This window comes from Rissa tridactyla, chromosome 1 (genome assembly GCF_028500815.1).
Source record: "Rissa tridactyla isolate bRisTri1 chromosome 1, bRisTri1.patW.cur.20221130, whole genome shotgun sequence".
Taxonomy (NCBI): domain Eukaryota; kingdom Metazoa; phylum Chordata; class Aves; order Charadriiformes; family Laridae; genus Rissa; species Rissa tridactyla.
Window position 1 is genome coordinate 28,716,548 of NC_071466.1, and position 15,015 is coordinate 28,731,562.

At 43.8% G+C, this 15,015-nt stretch overlaps 2 protein-coding genes across 10 annotated transcripts in view; one reads left to right on the forward strand and one right to left on the reverse strand.

The window, feature by feature from the left end:
* NBEA (neurobeachin) overlaps nucleotides 1-15,015 on the forward strand; it is a 511,894-nt gene that overhangs the window by 345,413 nt on the left and 151,466 nt on the right. For all 9 annotated transcript variants that reach the window (XM_054223413.1, XM_054223357.1, XM_054223366.1 and 6 more), the window contains one exon: nucleotides 10,002-10,138. In XM_054223413.1, coding sequence (XP_054079388.1) covers nucleotides 10,002-10,138 — 137 coding nt within the window. The remainder of the gene's footprint in view (nucleotides 1-10,001; nucleotides 10,139-15,015) is intronic.
* On the reverse strand, nucleotides 11,911-14,128 carry MAB21L1 (mab-21 like 1). The gene has a single exon (XM_054223444.1). The coding sequence runs from the start codon at nucleotides 13,936-13,938 to the stop codon at nucleotides 12,859-12,861; it is 1,080 nt and encodes a 359-aa protein (XP_054079419.1). The 5' UTR covers nucleotides 13,939-14,128; the 3' UTR covers nucleotides 11,911-12,858.

Here is a 15,015-nt window from a genome sequence, read left to right on the forward strand (position 1 = left end):
AAAAACTTAAATATGATTGACTCATCTTTATATATGTAATATGCATTTAATATTTATACGTATATGTATTTAGTTACAGCAACATTTCTTACAGCCAAAATCTGACACTGAATTTTCTTTACAAGGATTGACCATTGTAGACAATCTCTGGTAACTAAAGCTGTTTGCAGCTTTTTCTTACCTATTCTTAAGGACTAATGGAAGGGCATATTTTCCTGTTTTTTCTTCTGTTGCCATCTCAAAATGATTTTGAGGTATGCAGGATCATTTCCATTGTTTTTGTTAATGGAGTTAGACAAATGGTAGATTTTCTTAATTAAAGAAAAGAACAATATCTTGGGCCTCTACTGAGAAGGCAGCTATTCAAATTGTTAGATTTTGCAGGCAAAAAACCCCACATCGTTTGTTTGGAGCCAATCAGAGGAAGTTTTGTTACATTATTTGCTGTCAGAGTAATGAGTTGAAAGAAAGGACCAAATAGCACATTATATTGTCTCCCATCAGCAACGACAGCCTACCAGGTGGTTTTGGGGGAGAGGAAAGCAATAGTCTTCATCCCTCTCAACTCTTGGAGGGCAAAGCATGACAGTGGTTCTGAGAGTGGTCTCATCTTCTCTCTCCAACCCTTCTCCTCCCTTCCTGGTGTGTCCTCTCCTGTGAGGCTGGGAGAGCCCTGCCACCCATCCCATGCTCTCCTACTTGCCATCCGTACACCAGTGGCTCTGATGGTCTGTAGAGGTCCCAGGGGGCAGAAAGCAGCAACCACAGGGGAAGCCCAGGAAGGACTGTAACAAGTATGCAGTGATGCTTCCTAATAATTCTCTCTCAGCTTCCAACAGTTTGCACCTCTGGGGCTTCCAGAGCCAGAGGTAGTAGTTATTCTCTTTCTTTTTTCCCCCATTTTCTCTCTCCTCTCTCTTCCAGTCTCTTTCTCTCACTGTCTTTTTCTCTCTGTCTGGAGGTGGCTAAGGTACCTTAAGCTTTTCCATGTTTTATGTTTTTTTCTTTAAGAAAGTATGTATGTGTATGTGAACACACAAGTACATCAGTTAAATAGTAAAAATCAAAGTTTCATTAGACAACACCAAAAAAAGTCTTAATATTTCTCCTAGTTTTTCAAGCTTCTCAACGGAAACTGTTCACTGAATTCAGCATGCACTACTGAGTAGCTTTCTCCCCTCAAAATCCATTTTTCTTGCAAATTAGTGTTCAAGACAGGAATTTCATTGGGGGGGTTGCTTGTTTGGGGGAGGCACAGGAATGTGGAAGAAGAGTGATTCTTTTTCACTTTTTATGGTAGACACATAACCACACAAGCCTTGTACTTCTAAACATGGAAATTTAATTCAGCCAGATTTCCATAGTTTCTGCTTATTATATATTCAGATTTTGATCCTCAAGTCTAAGTATAAAAAAGAAAAACATATTTGTATGACTTTAATTTAGAGTATAGATCCAGGCCTAAACTGAAAACAGTTATACTTTTGATATGTAGTTGGCTTTCACATTGAAAACAAAAAAAAAAAACACCACAGTTTCTGTAACATACTATTTTTAGACACCTCAGTGTTTATTCTAATCATTTTTTCCACATTACTATCCAAAATAACTTAATATTTTAGAAGGTGGTTGTCAGTCAGATATGATAGTGCACAGCTTTGAAGAGCTTTTCTCTTTGTACCCTATTACACCTCACTCTAAGTCTGAGCATCTTCAACTTTTAAAATGGCAGCTGGATTTCCTGCTTTCCGAGCTTTAAAACTGAATCAATTCAAACTTTGTTGTTTTGCATTTATTAATGGCTCTGAGAGTGCTTCATGTGCTCTTACTGTCCACTTATACCACTCTATGTAAATTTCTTATTTTTTTTTTCCATAACTTGCAAGACTCTTTTTATTTAAAATTTCTAAGGCTGCGAAATTAGACTACAATGGAGCCTATGACTGCAGGCTTGCCTAGTGCATACATCTGTAGCTTCTCCCTTGTCCGGGGGACCACACCCCGGATGGAACTGGTTAGCTTATCAAAGGTCAAGCTGATGAGCTACCTGATACACAGGAGAGACTGCAGAACAGCAGGCCCCAACATAAGGAGCCAGACTCCGCTGTTCTGCGCCTTATGTCATCTTCACTATGCAACTGGTTCCCATATAAAAATACCTGTGATCTTCATAAGAACGTATAGGGCCAGACCTATGTAGATTAGTGGTAGGAATGTATCCAGAGTTGTATTAACAGCAGCTATGCTAAACTAAACACTTTCATTGATCTATGGAGAGGATTTTTGCTTTTTTTTTTTCACTGGTGTTATACAAGCAAGGTAAAAAAATCAGTCAAGAAGAGAGTTTGGTTAGTCCTGGTTTCATTAGCCAGAAATTGTACAAGAGGCAGCCTCATCCAATGCATTTGGTAGCCTGGTACACAAGTGCTTTTAGCTTGGCTTTCTAAAGAAACAAGGTTTATATGAGCATCCTCTGTCAGCCTCTATCTTTGTAACTTCTGAACCTGGAAACCATTTTGAACAAACTTTAACAAAGGAGTAAGCAATAAAATTCCTGCAATGAAATCAGGTTGTTAAGGGGAAAAAAGCCTTCATGACAGAGCCCTCCACATTGGTTCTCCCTTTATTAGGTACCAGAGAATCTTTGTGGGAGGGTCTTCAGAAGGTCGTTAACTGGGGGAAAGCAAAACATGCGATCAACCAGTAGACACAGTTACACTAGAAAACATTCTCTATTGGTTCTGCTGGTGTTTAGAGATACTCGTATTTTCAGAAAAAGTTGAAGTTACAGCTATTGCATCTTAGATGATGCTTCCAAATATACCCAGCAAGTTATATGTTCATTCAACAACTTCTGTCTTTCTTCCCACGCACATATAGGAGTAGCTAACCAAATAAGTGAACTTTAAAATATCACAAGGTAGCTAAACATAACACTTCCCTTCACTACGGTCTCCAGAAGTATAGGGCTTACAGTTTATCCTGAAGAGCTTTTCCAGAATGGAGGCTAGAAGAAATCAAAGCCGAGGGCTCACATCTTTCGTTTAATTTCTAATCAATTGAGCTCTATTGGCATGACAAGGTACACAAGCTGGACTGTGTAAGATACCTGTCAAGTCTTGTTCACTCTGACTGGCGGCTGGGATTTGATCCCTCATGTTCCTGACTCTTTACAATGAGTTCCTGTTTCGGTGGTATACTGCTGTAGCAGGATGCTCTCTCTGCTTTCTCCTTTCTTCTTCCAACATTAAATATGCTTTTCTAAGGTGTGTTTTTTCTCTTACCTTTTGATTAAATAGACAGCCATTGTGGCACTCTCAGAGAGAAAAACTGTCACTTATGTGGGCATGTTCAGCATCACTTAAGGTTTTCTAGGTTGAAAAAAAGTACCTTAAGTTTTACCTGAAAATGAGGAGAAGGTAGTGGCAGGTCATAGTGCATTAGGGTAGTATAATCACGTCTGGATGCGCTGCTTAACAATCAAGTTCTTAGTTTCTAAACCAGCTTAAATTACTCAGTGCTTCCAAGGTATAGCTTCAGGCAGAGCACACTGTATGAATCTAATTTGGAAGTGGCAAATGTGTGCATTGCAGTAGTGAGGTCCCTATCCCAAACATTTAAGTTTCTGGCCAGCTGTAAATCATTAAGGGGAGTCTTGATTATTATTAATACCTGATCATCTGGCAGGTTGGCGCTCGAACATCTCCTGGAACAATACTAAACCCACGTAAGCCACTCGGAGCTTGAGCTCATTTCAGAGCTTCTCACATATGCCACCGAGCAAATCAGACTTTACCTGCAAAAGGAGGCAAAAGTTGATTTTCTGAGTTGCTTTAGGCTGTTAGACACCCTGCTAATTGTTCCATGGGACCTTCAGAGAGAAGATACCTAATAAGATTGTCTTTGGTATGGTATTGAGCATATTCTGTGACTGTTCTACTAAGTGGTTGCTTTCTATCACACTTTGAACAACATAACGAGGTACTTATTCCTAGGAATATTGTGAAACACTTTTTCCCTCAGGAAGAAGTACTATTTTATATTTTTCTTTCAATGTGACCAGGAAGGTATGGAATTCAAATAATAGTTTACCTGTGGAGGTGCATATGTCACTTAATTCAAATGTATGGGAAGTATGTACATATTTGAGAGAAAATTGCCTTTTTTTTCTTATGCAACACAATCTAACTGTTTTCACAATCTCGTCAAAAATGTGTATTTATTTCTTACTATTTTATTCACAGTGGTAACATGTAAGATTATTTTTGTTTACATTTTCTTTTTAATCAAAGACATTTGTTTGCTCTTATGGCACCACTTAAGAGAATTGAGTTGCTGTAATTGTTTAGTTATTGTTGTTGAAAAAGACCATTGAAGTTGATCTTTGATGTTAGTAGTACTGTTACATGCTTTATGGAGGAAAGGGGGGAAAAAGTGGGGAAAATTTTGGATATCAGGGCCTATCCACACTGGCAATGACATTTAGACAAACAATAAAAATCAATCCCTCTCTCACAATATGAACCATATGATTGTGCAAGAGTAAAAAGCCAAGAAAGTAAGCTTGGATATCTCCAAAAACAGGGGAAAGGAATTGGGGTTGTTATTCACTGGGGGAGGAGAAAAACAAGATTATAGCCATGTTTAGACTTAGAATCTGGTTTTTGCAATCAAAAAGTTGTGCAAATTATTCTCTTTATTGAAACTGTTGAAAGTGATATGTAAAGGGAGCTGTGTATATACTTTCTTATAAAAGCCTTGGCTTGAGTGAAGGAGTTACTCCCTGTATCTGCTATAGTGGAGAACAAATTGAGGGCAACCATCCTCATGTAAGTTCAATATATTTACTGCAGAAGTCTTTTTAAAAGGGTAATTTGGATCAGATTTATGACGACAATAGAAACAAAAAAGGCTAATTTCTTCGAATTGTTTTTTAGGAATCTTACGTTGTTTACTTGTTATTTACATGGCAGTGCATGTATTATATTAATGATGATAATTGGTTGAAATATTTTTCTGACTGCAGAGCTTTTCCCAAAGGCTTCTGGTGCCTATACCTGTTTCTGCTTGTACGCTGTGTGATTTATATTACACGAGAAACTGATTTTTGTGTGTGTGTGTGTGTGCGCGTTATGTATAAATTGTTTCAAGTATAAGGATTTGTAGTCATTTAAAATGCAAGTCCGTGTCAGGTACACTTGGCTTTAGAGTTAAAGTGCTGAGGGAAATTCAGTTGTCTTACTTCAGGTACCTTGTAAGTGATTTTTAATAATTATTCTTAATATTTAAAATTCTTGTTTAAGTATCATATCAAGTTGCAAATTGTAGTTTATGCAAACTGTTTTACACAGTAAATTTGTTTCAGCTAATCTGTCTTGTATTTTCCATGTTAAACAGTACCTGAAAAAAGATTGATACGTTTTTTCTTTTAAAATAGCGTCAGCTAAAAATTAAACGTGACAATATTCACCACTTTTTTTCAGAATAATTACAGTATATTGTAAAATTAAACTGGTCTAGCTGATTGAATATGTTTTGAAAGTACTTGTCCCAGCTAGTATTTTTTTCATCTATGAGTAATCAGCAAAATATTATTTTTAAAGTTATACTCTAAAGTCTGCAACAGGTAAATTGCTTGTTTTCATAATTCAGCATCTCAGTGCATGTATCTTATCCTACTTAGGAGTAATTATACTCAATCATCTTAGCAAATATACCTCCGGTGTAATTTTCAGGCTCAAAAATGTAACACTTCTTTAGTTACAGTTAAAAATGACAGTTTATGAAAATGTTTGAAATAACAAGTTCAAAATACCACTCTTCTGGAGCTTTCCTTAAAAGGTGTAATTTTACTGATATCGCTTTAGCAGATAGCAGACTCTTTCACCTGATAGAACTTTTCACTTGCATTGACTTTCTTTACTTGAACTTGAAAAATATGAGAGCAAAGATACACGAACTAAATACAAGGACTGAAACCTCTGTTTAACAAAAATTAACACACGGGAGGAGAGAGATTACATTCTGCTTTTATTCCCTGGGACCTTCTAATCCCACAATCATTTACTTTTGGAAAGAAAATATTATTTTTAAATGTATATGTGTGGTAGCGTTTGTTTTAGAAATGTAAATCACATGTGCCGACCACAGGGATCAGGCAGAGCGGAAAATTCCCTATTTGAACACATTACAAGACCTGTGGATCCGAAGTGATTTCTGGTCTGGTTTTAAGGCCAGAACTTCTTTGTTAGGTCTCTGCCTCTCTGCTGTGGGCCGCCCCGGCCGCTTCAGAGAGGCTGGGAAGAGGCAACGAAATGGTCCTTTAAGAAGAGATGACTCTTGCTGAAGAGTCCCAACAACTGCCAAGCGCTCTAGACGCGTGTCCTCTCCACAAACCCCAAGCTGCCTGGTGAAGCAGAGCAGCCACCGGTCGGTTTTTCCCCCGGAGCTGGCAGAGAAATTGCCCTCAGCGTTGCCCGGCGGCTCTCGATCCTCCCGGGGGGCGCCGGGCAGCATCCCCCTGTGCCGGTGCCCCGGGCAGCAGGGCTCCCGGTGCGGGCAGAGCCCCGCTGCCCCTCCGCTTCTCGGGGGCTACAGCCGAGCTGGGAATGCACATTTACATCCCCTGGAAAAGCGCAGCCCGCCGCCGCCGCAGAGGGGCCGGTCGCCGGAGCTCGTTATCTTCCCCGCATGCGAATGAGCCCGTCCCGCGGCTCTTGGCTCAGGTGTGCCCGGCTTTTGTTTCATTAGATTATCAATTGGGTTCGGGAAAGGGGACCCAAAGCTTCCCGATAGCTCGGTGCCATATGGAAAATCTGCAGTATTTTGATTATGCTCTATGTAAACATTTTAATATCGGATCCTTAAAATCCAGAGACTATCCCAAAGGGGATTAAAACATAATCCTCTCTCTCTATAGCTGTAGTGGATTAATTTCATATTCTCTCAGTGGCTGGCTTGCTCCCTGAAGGCTACAACAAAAAGACTCAGTGCTCCTTAAACATGCTATGGAATTGGAAGTTGTAATTGGAGATTTCTAAAGGACAAGTGTAAAAATGGCACACTGTTAATACCGAATATTTTTTTCATTTTGTGCTTTCAGCAGAAAAAAAAAATCTGCGAAGATTTTTTTTAACTTAGTTTGAACACCCGCTGGCCCGAAATCCCATAATTTGACCACTGTTTATTATGCTTTCTGCTTCTTTTTTTTTTTTTTTATCAAAAGAGGAAAGAAAAACAAAGAGGGAAAAAAACCCCAACACACAAACAAACGTTTTCTCATCTGGAAAGTACAATAATGCTTATTCCTTGTCGCATTTTAATACCTCTGACATGTTTACATTGCCACAAATCTAGGGTGTCATTTGAGCAGAACACAGGGCAGACGCCAAGATACCGGTCTGGGAGCTCGGAGGCTTTTCTCCGGTAGAGAAGGAGGAAGCCAGAAATCCCCGATTTCCCCTGCATTCAGTAACGGGCTAAGAAGTGAATGTCCCCTTCCCTCCACATCCACCCCCTGCTTTTGCAGCTCTGCCCCCTCCTCCAGTACGTGAGTGCATTTCGCTAGCACACCCGCACCTATTGTCTTCTCCTGGATGTCAGATTATAGGTTTTGGCCTTTTGACCATTAAATAGCGGTGCCTTTATTTTTATTTTAGCCGCACAACACCAGGGAAAAGAGGTAATTGGATTAAATTGATGGTCTTTCTTCTGGGATTCAGCAAAGCCCACAAACGCCTCCTTAAAATGATAGAATATCGGGTCTTTTCCAGGACGTATCTTCCGAAGGCGCTTTTCTTCCCGCACAAAGGCCCGGGAGCCCATCACCGTGCGCCGGGCCGAGCGGCGGCTCCCGGCCGCGCCGCGGGGAAGGGCGACGGGAGGGCTGGAGAGGGCAAGTGCTTCTGGCAGGGCAGGGAGTCGCTGGCTGCCCAGACCCCCCTTCTGTAAACACAAAAGAAAGGGGGCCTGGGGAATAGAAACCCAAATCCACTTGTAATCGTACAAGAGAATCGGGCGTAATTACTTGAGCAATCCAGATGAAGATTGATGAGGCTTTAAAGCGGCGTTTCGGATCGATCACTCTGCCCTTCGGAGCCTGCTGCAGCCGGGCTTCCCAGGCTCGGCTCGGCTCGGCTCCTTCCTCACCGCGGAGGGAGGGAGGGAGTGAGGGAAGGAAGGAGGGAAGGAGGGAGGGAAGGAAGATGGAGGCGAGACGGGGAGAGCAGCAGAGCAAGCCCGGCGCATGTGATTCCGATCAGCTGACTAAGGTCAAGAGGCTACCCCGGTTTATTAGGAGATGGAAAACAATAAAATGAAGGAAAATAGAGTTTGTATCAATATTATCCAGCCTGCCACGCTGGACTGCTGAAAGCTGTCACTGAAACCGTGCGGTTTAGCTTCCCCTTGTACACACACTACATCCGTGCCTTCCTCTTTATTTATTTTGCAGCGTAAATGACAAAACATTGTGCAATACAGTCTCAAATTGGGTGTTACAGTAAAGTAAAACATTAACAACATGACAGTTAGATGCGCCGGTACAGGACTAATTTGGGCTAAGTGAGTAATTGGAAGTGTTGCTTGCAAGGTCTGGTGGTGAAGTGTGCGTGCCGTACTGGGGGAGGAGGGAAGGGTCGCAGCCGTCCCTGGTAGCCCTGGTGCGAACAGCAGCCCAGGGCTAGCTTGGACCGCGCCAGGGCCTCCGTGCAGGGCTGGTTGCCTCCCTCCCCGCGGAGGCGAGTGCCCGGGGAGGGCAGCTGGAAGGCTGCGCAGGCTCTGCCAGCTGAGCGAGGGTCTTCCTCAGCGAGTGGAAGATGCTTAACTGCATAAACCAACCAAACCCTTTTTTTTTTTCCTTTTTTTTTTTTTTTTGGCATGCACTGAGATGCTCAGTTTGCCAGTGTTCTAAAAGGTGCATCCGTCGGGTCTTGTACCCAGTTTCTGTACCCAGGCTTTTATTATTTGTCTGTCAGATGCGTGCTTGTGCGTGCGTGTGGATGTGTGTGCTTATATACGCGTATACAAATTACCCTACACGCTTTAGTGGTTGAATCTAGAACGTTTTATATTTAATCTTTTCTTTTAATTAGTGAGCTTCCTAAATACCGACACTGTCAGCTTTAACGGTAGCTTGCATTCGTATTGAAGATAAGATGGTGAAAAAGTGATCCCCTGTTGTCTTTTGCAGAAGTTTTTTGGGTTTGGATTTTGTGTGTGTGTGTGTGGTTTTTTTCCCCCCTGAATTAAAACCTAACAATTTGTGCGGATTGTGGCTGCCTTTTACAATAGGTTTTCCCCAGCCCACCTTTTCAGTGCCCGTGCAAGCGTCTCGTTAAGGAATATATTTGAGCGAAACGTTGTTACAGTAATTTTAAGAGGATTAAGTGACAGCAAGCTGAAATAAAAACGATCTTGCCGTAAATATATTTAACGATGCTAGCCTTTGTGTGCGTGTGGTATTGAAGTAGGTAAAAAAGAAAAAAAAAAAAATATATATATAATCGCTGATTTTTCCCGATACTTTTGGAGTTGAGATGTGGACCCAGAGTTAAAAATAATGTCCCCAGGCCTCTCAGGGTCGGTGTGGCGGGCAGGGGCTGCGGGCCGCTCTGCCGCCCGCCCGGCCCGGGGTTGAAGCTTGCCCGTAACGAGTCGCCGCTATCGCACATAAACAGCGATAGTGTTAACGAGGAGCAAAAGGGCATGAAAAGAGAAGGGACCTACTTCTGAGAGGCAGCTATTTTTCACTCTAACCCCTCTGAATTTCGCTGCTGGCTGATTTATCTCGCAAACCCCGGAACTCACAAACTCGCTTCTGTCCCGACTGCGAAGTTCAAAGCGCTGACCGCGGGCAGGAGGGGAATAAACACGGCGGTTTACAAACAGCGTTTTATGAGGGGGCTCGCCGGGCGCTGGCTTGGCGGAGGGAAGGGGAAGGGCCACCGGGGATGGGCCGGCCGGGCGCCCTCCAACCTGACGCCGCTGCCCTTGCCTTGCAGGCCCCGTAGTCCTCAGCACGCCGGCACAGCTCATCGCCCCCGTGGTGGTGGCCAAGGGGACGCTCTCCATCACCACCACGGAAATCTACTTCGAGGTGGACGAGGATGACCCGGCCTTCAAGAAGATCGACCCCAAGGTGAGTGAGTGCGGGCGGGCGGCCCCGATCCCGGTGCCATCCCCGGTCCCGTCCCACATGCGCCGGGGCCGCCCCCTCCCTCCAAACTCCGCTCCCGGCTGCCGCCTCTCGCTGCCTTTTATTAAAAAAAAAAAAAAAAAAAAAAAAAAAAAAAAAGCGCAGTGTATTAATGATGGTAAATCCTCTATTACGGCAGCGTGCGCGTTTTCCAACAGCCTTTCGCTCTGTGCCTTTGTATCAACGTGGTCAGATTTAGCAGTTAAGCCAATTGCTCTGAAATCCCTGGAGGGACTAGCAGTCCCAGCCCGCAGCCTTCCCGAGGCACAGAGGAGGGGGTTACCCCTTCCGAGGATATCGGAGAATCCCGTTATTTCAAGAACGTTAGTTTCCGTGTAAGAAAGCACGGCGCATTTGAGTAAACACTCTGCTGAAATGCGAGTTAATGCTTATTTTCTGGGGAAAAAAAAAAAAAAAAAAAAATTGGAAATAGGCATGTACCCAAGACTTGATTCCTGGGAAAGCTCTGTTTTTTTCTGAAGACGTTTACTACTACCAATTCCCCAGCGCCGCCTTCCTCCCCCCTCCTCCCTTCCGCGAAAACCTCCAGCCCAGCCGCAACAGAGCAGGGGTGCGTGACTTGAGCAGAAACCTTTGCGTGGCTTCCTCCCCGCGGAAAGGGAGCGGGGGGCTGCCACGGGGGGAGGAGGGGGTGTATGGAAGGGACGTGTGTTACAGGGCGCTCCTCTCGCCTGCGTCTCTTTTTTATTCTTATCGCTGTTGCTTTATTTCTTTGTTACTGCGCTGGAAAATGTTAGAAGAGAGAAAATAGGGAAGGCACTTTTACAAAGACCTCGGGTGTTGGTTTGTTTGTTTGTTTTTCCTGCAGAAATATCATAAATAATTTCCAAGAAAATGCTAGCGACCTCGTCTGAATATGTTTGTAATAAGGTGATTTCTCTTTGACGAACGATTTCTCAAACTCGGAACTTTCTTCGCAGTGCTGGGAGAAAAAAAAAAAAAAAAAAAGAGAGAGAGATTCTGTCAGAATCGCTGGATATAACGGTTTTCCACTGGAAATAGCTGCTAGTGGGTGTTACACAGGCGATCGGCCTCTTTCAGCACTTGTTGACTGTTAGGGCACTAAACAAAATCCGCGTTGTTATTTTGCGTTTTGATTTTAAAGCCGCTTTAAAGAAATGCGTACTGAGAAGGACGAGGCATTGCAGTACGGATAGGCAATTTTGGATCGCTTGCAGTTTTGTGGGCATGCACATGTTATTCCCTCTGAATGCCCTGGGAGCGCAGGGGCTTGATTTCTGGGAGTGCAACTGGCAATCTTATCACATTCATAACGGATTTGTAGGTCAGAAGTAATATTGTTATTCCCTTTATTGGTGCCGGCTTGAACGTTTCACCTACAAATTTTATTTTCTTCTTTATTACTGCTTACGCCAAAATGCTAGTTTTATCAGGCTCACTGCTTATTCGGTACACTGGCTGCTTCAGGGATATGTTGTGTTTCCTCAGCTTTGTTCAAAACCAGGCAGAAACACATCAGCGCCCTATAGTAAACCTTTCGAAAACGGATTTCTTTTCTGACGGCTGAAAAAGTGTTACTGCATTAATAACTACATCGGTGTCTGACAGTTGCTGATGGAGCTAAATTCTAATGTGTTTGTAGCACCAATATTTTCCTGTTCTACAAAACTATTCAAAATGCAAAATCAGGCAGCTGCCCTTAAGTTTTCTGCTTTACAGGATTTAAGCAACTATCCACAGAAAGGCAAAATTCACAAAACATAGCTGCCTCTGGGTTTTTCAAGTAGAAAACTTGATCCGGTATTGAAACGCTTACCCATGTGCGTTTTACTTCATTTATTAGCTTGTAATTAAATAAATCAGCAACAGAAATTAAAATCTAAATCACAAAAGGTAATTATCCAGTGTATTTCAAGTGCATTTTCAAATATATAATTCCAATATTCAAGCGTTATTATATAAGCAGAATCCAAATTTCTTTTGAATATATTTAAATAACATTTCAAGTATATTTATGGAATGTTAGAAATAGAACAAGCAATATATATGAAACGAAAAATGTAAACTTGTTAAGTTCAGACACTTCAAAAGACAATTAACAAAAGTACCATGATAAAGTCTACCTTTTTAAATGGTATCTTCTCTTTAGCAGAAAATGTCCTTGAAGTATCCAAAATGGCAATTTAACTTCTGTTCACCAAATCACAAAACACCAACATCCACAATTTCAAAGACAATGTGAGATCACAATATTTGATACAAATTAAAAGGTACAATAGGGTTTGTTCAGGTGGCATATCCAAATAGCTTTTACTCACAGAGGATTTACATAAAAATACCGGGTTTTGTTATAATCCGTTGGTATCGTTTCTAGGCAGAATGGTCAGAATCGTGTTAAATTACGGCCAATTTTCCTTTCCAGGTAACAGACTTTTTTTTCTTTTTTTTCTTTTTTTTTTTTTTTTCCCCACGGGCAACTGCAAAACTGTGACGAAGATAAGAGGAACGATACTTGCTGTTCTTATTTGCTTTTCTTGGTGAAGAGCCTAAGCTATATTCCTTTTTAAAAGAGAATATTATTTGCATTGTCAAGTGGAAATATTTGACTTTTCGAACAGGCAGCTTAAACTTCATCGGGAAATAAGCAGATTTCTCCGTCGGGCGGGTTTTATAGTTACCCCCTAAAGTTTCTCCAAACTTTTCGGGTTGGTAAGTATTTCCCTAGCCAGTCGCCACGTTTGTTTGGCTGCGTTTTCCAGGGCCGAGTGAGGTTTGCCCTGAAAGAGGTCTAAGTTGGGCAAGAAGTAATGCGGGCACCTCCTGCACTGGAGGCAGGAGATGAGCTGCAGTAAAATCCCGTTGAGCCGGTCCCCCAGGCACGACTCGTCCCAGTCCGATTCGCGGGGATGCTTTTCGCATTCGTAGGAAACCAGAGTCTTCATGTGATAATTATTCAGGGGCTGTCCCGGCAACTCCAGGTGACGGTCCCGTAAGGTTTTGAGGATAGAGAGGCATTTCTTCCTGCAGCCGCCCATCTGCAGTCTGTTCTCGGCTTCGGCGAACTGCAGCACCCAGGCATCGCTCTCGGCCGAGCTCTGCTTGCCGGCCAGAGAGTGGCACTCCTTGGATAAGAGGTTGAAGCCTTCCGCCTTGACCTCCGCCACCCTGTTGGGTCCCGGCCAGGGGATGTGGGGAAGCGGCCAGTGGGCAGCACTCCGCGGCCAAATCCCCGTGCATTTGAACGCCGGGGTGATCTGCACGACGTACCTATCCCTGATTCTCAGCTTCACCTCGCTGGTGTCCGCCACCATCTTTACCACGTCTCTGTAACTGCACTTATCCACGGCTTGAGCCACCAGAGTCTGAAATCTGGACCGGATTTTGCGAGCGGAGAGGTAGCCAGACGCCGTGATGAACTCCACCCAGAGGGACATACTCCTCTTGCGCCCGTCGCTTAACTTTAACACAGCGCAGCCCGGCAAGGAGCCGTCGTCCACGAAGTTGAAAACCCCCATTTGGTTCAGATACAGCACGACTTCAAACTCCGTGGGGGAGATGACTTCCAACCCCTCGTAGCGGTTATCCATCTCGTTCAAGGAACTGATGAAGCGAGGCTCCTGCACCTCCACCTCCTTCAGCACGTCCGACACCACTTTGCAGACTTCTCGGATGGTTTTGGCGATGGCAGCTTTCCTGGCTTGGCATTTCTCGTTGTAGTATTTATTCAGATGATACACCAGCTTGGCCTGGGCCGCGATCATGTTGGGGCAGAGATCCGGGTTGTATACCGGAGTCTCGCAATAGGCTGTGGGATCCAATGCGGCTGCTAAGGCTGGAGCCAACTTCAGAGGAGAAAAAGGCTGCCGCACTCTGAAATGTAACAAATGTTTTTCAAAATGCGCTGGGGCTGCTGCTCCTCAGATGCTCTCTTCCTGCTTTTTTAGATCAGCCGTCTTGAAGTGTGTGTGGCGGGGGGGAAGGGGGGGCGAAGGGGAGGGGGGGGCGGGCGGGGGACTGGAGGGGGCGATATTTTTCCTCCCCCTTTTTTTAAAGGGTCCGTGAGTGAGAGGAAAGCATCGAGAGCTGCACCTTCCCCAGCAGCAAGAAAAACAAAAGTTGCACTGAGACACAGCGAGGCTTCCAGTAGTCAAAATAATAAAACCTCTTCGTATTTATTTATGTTTTCCCGTAGTAATCACTGTGTGTGTGCGGGGTGGTTAATCAGATGGTGGAAAAAAGTGCCGTGTGTGTGTGTATATGTCAGAAGAAGCTGGCTGTTGGTTTGTATAAGAGCCCAGATGCACTCGTGTGGAAATTATAAAGGCAGGGCCAGGCAGGCGGGCGGCCAATCGCCACTGGGCTCGTCACTGCAGCCTCTTTCAGCTCAAACCCGGCTAATTAATCCCTCTCTAGGAGATAGATATGTATACACAGACACACACACGCACGCACACTCAGGCACGTATAGAAAGGTAGAAGGTTACTGGCAGAAAACCCGCCCCGGTGATCTGTACGCTCGGAAATCAAGAGAAATCGCTCTCCTTTGGGTGTAACTTGAAGGGTATTGGCGTTTCGAAAGGACTTGGCAAAACTGTGCCGCTCCGCACCGAACCCCTGCGTGCCTCCCCACGGCCGAGACGGGAATGCAGGTGTATTAATGGGCATCCATCAACTAGGGAGCTACAGACCGGGCTCGCTCCTGCAGGAGCAGAGGCGTAAATTCATTAACTCGCACTTGGCGTCACATCACGCTGCCCTTTCCTCCTGATAGTTGTCTATAACTGCAAGCGAGAAGTTGGGGTTTTGATTTTGTTTTTATTTTTTGTTGGTGGTTTTTT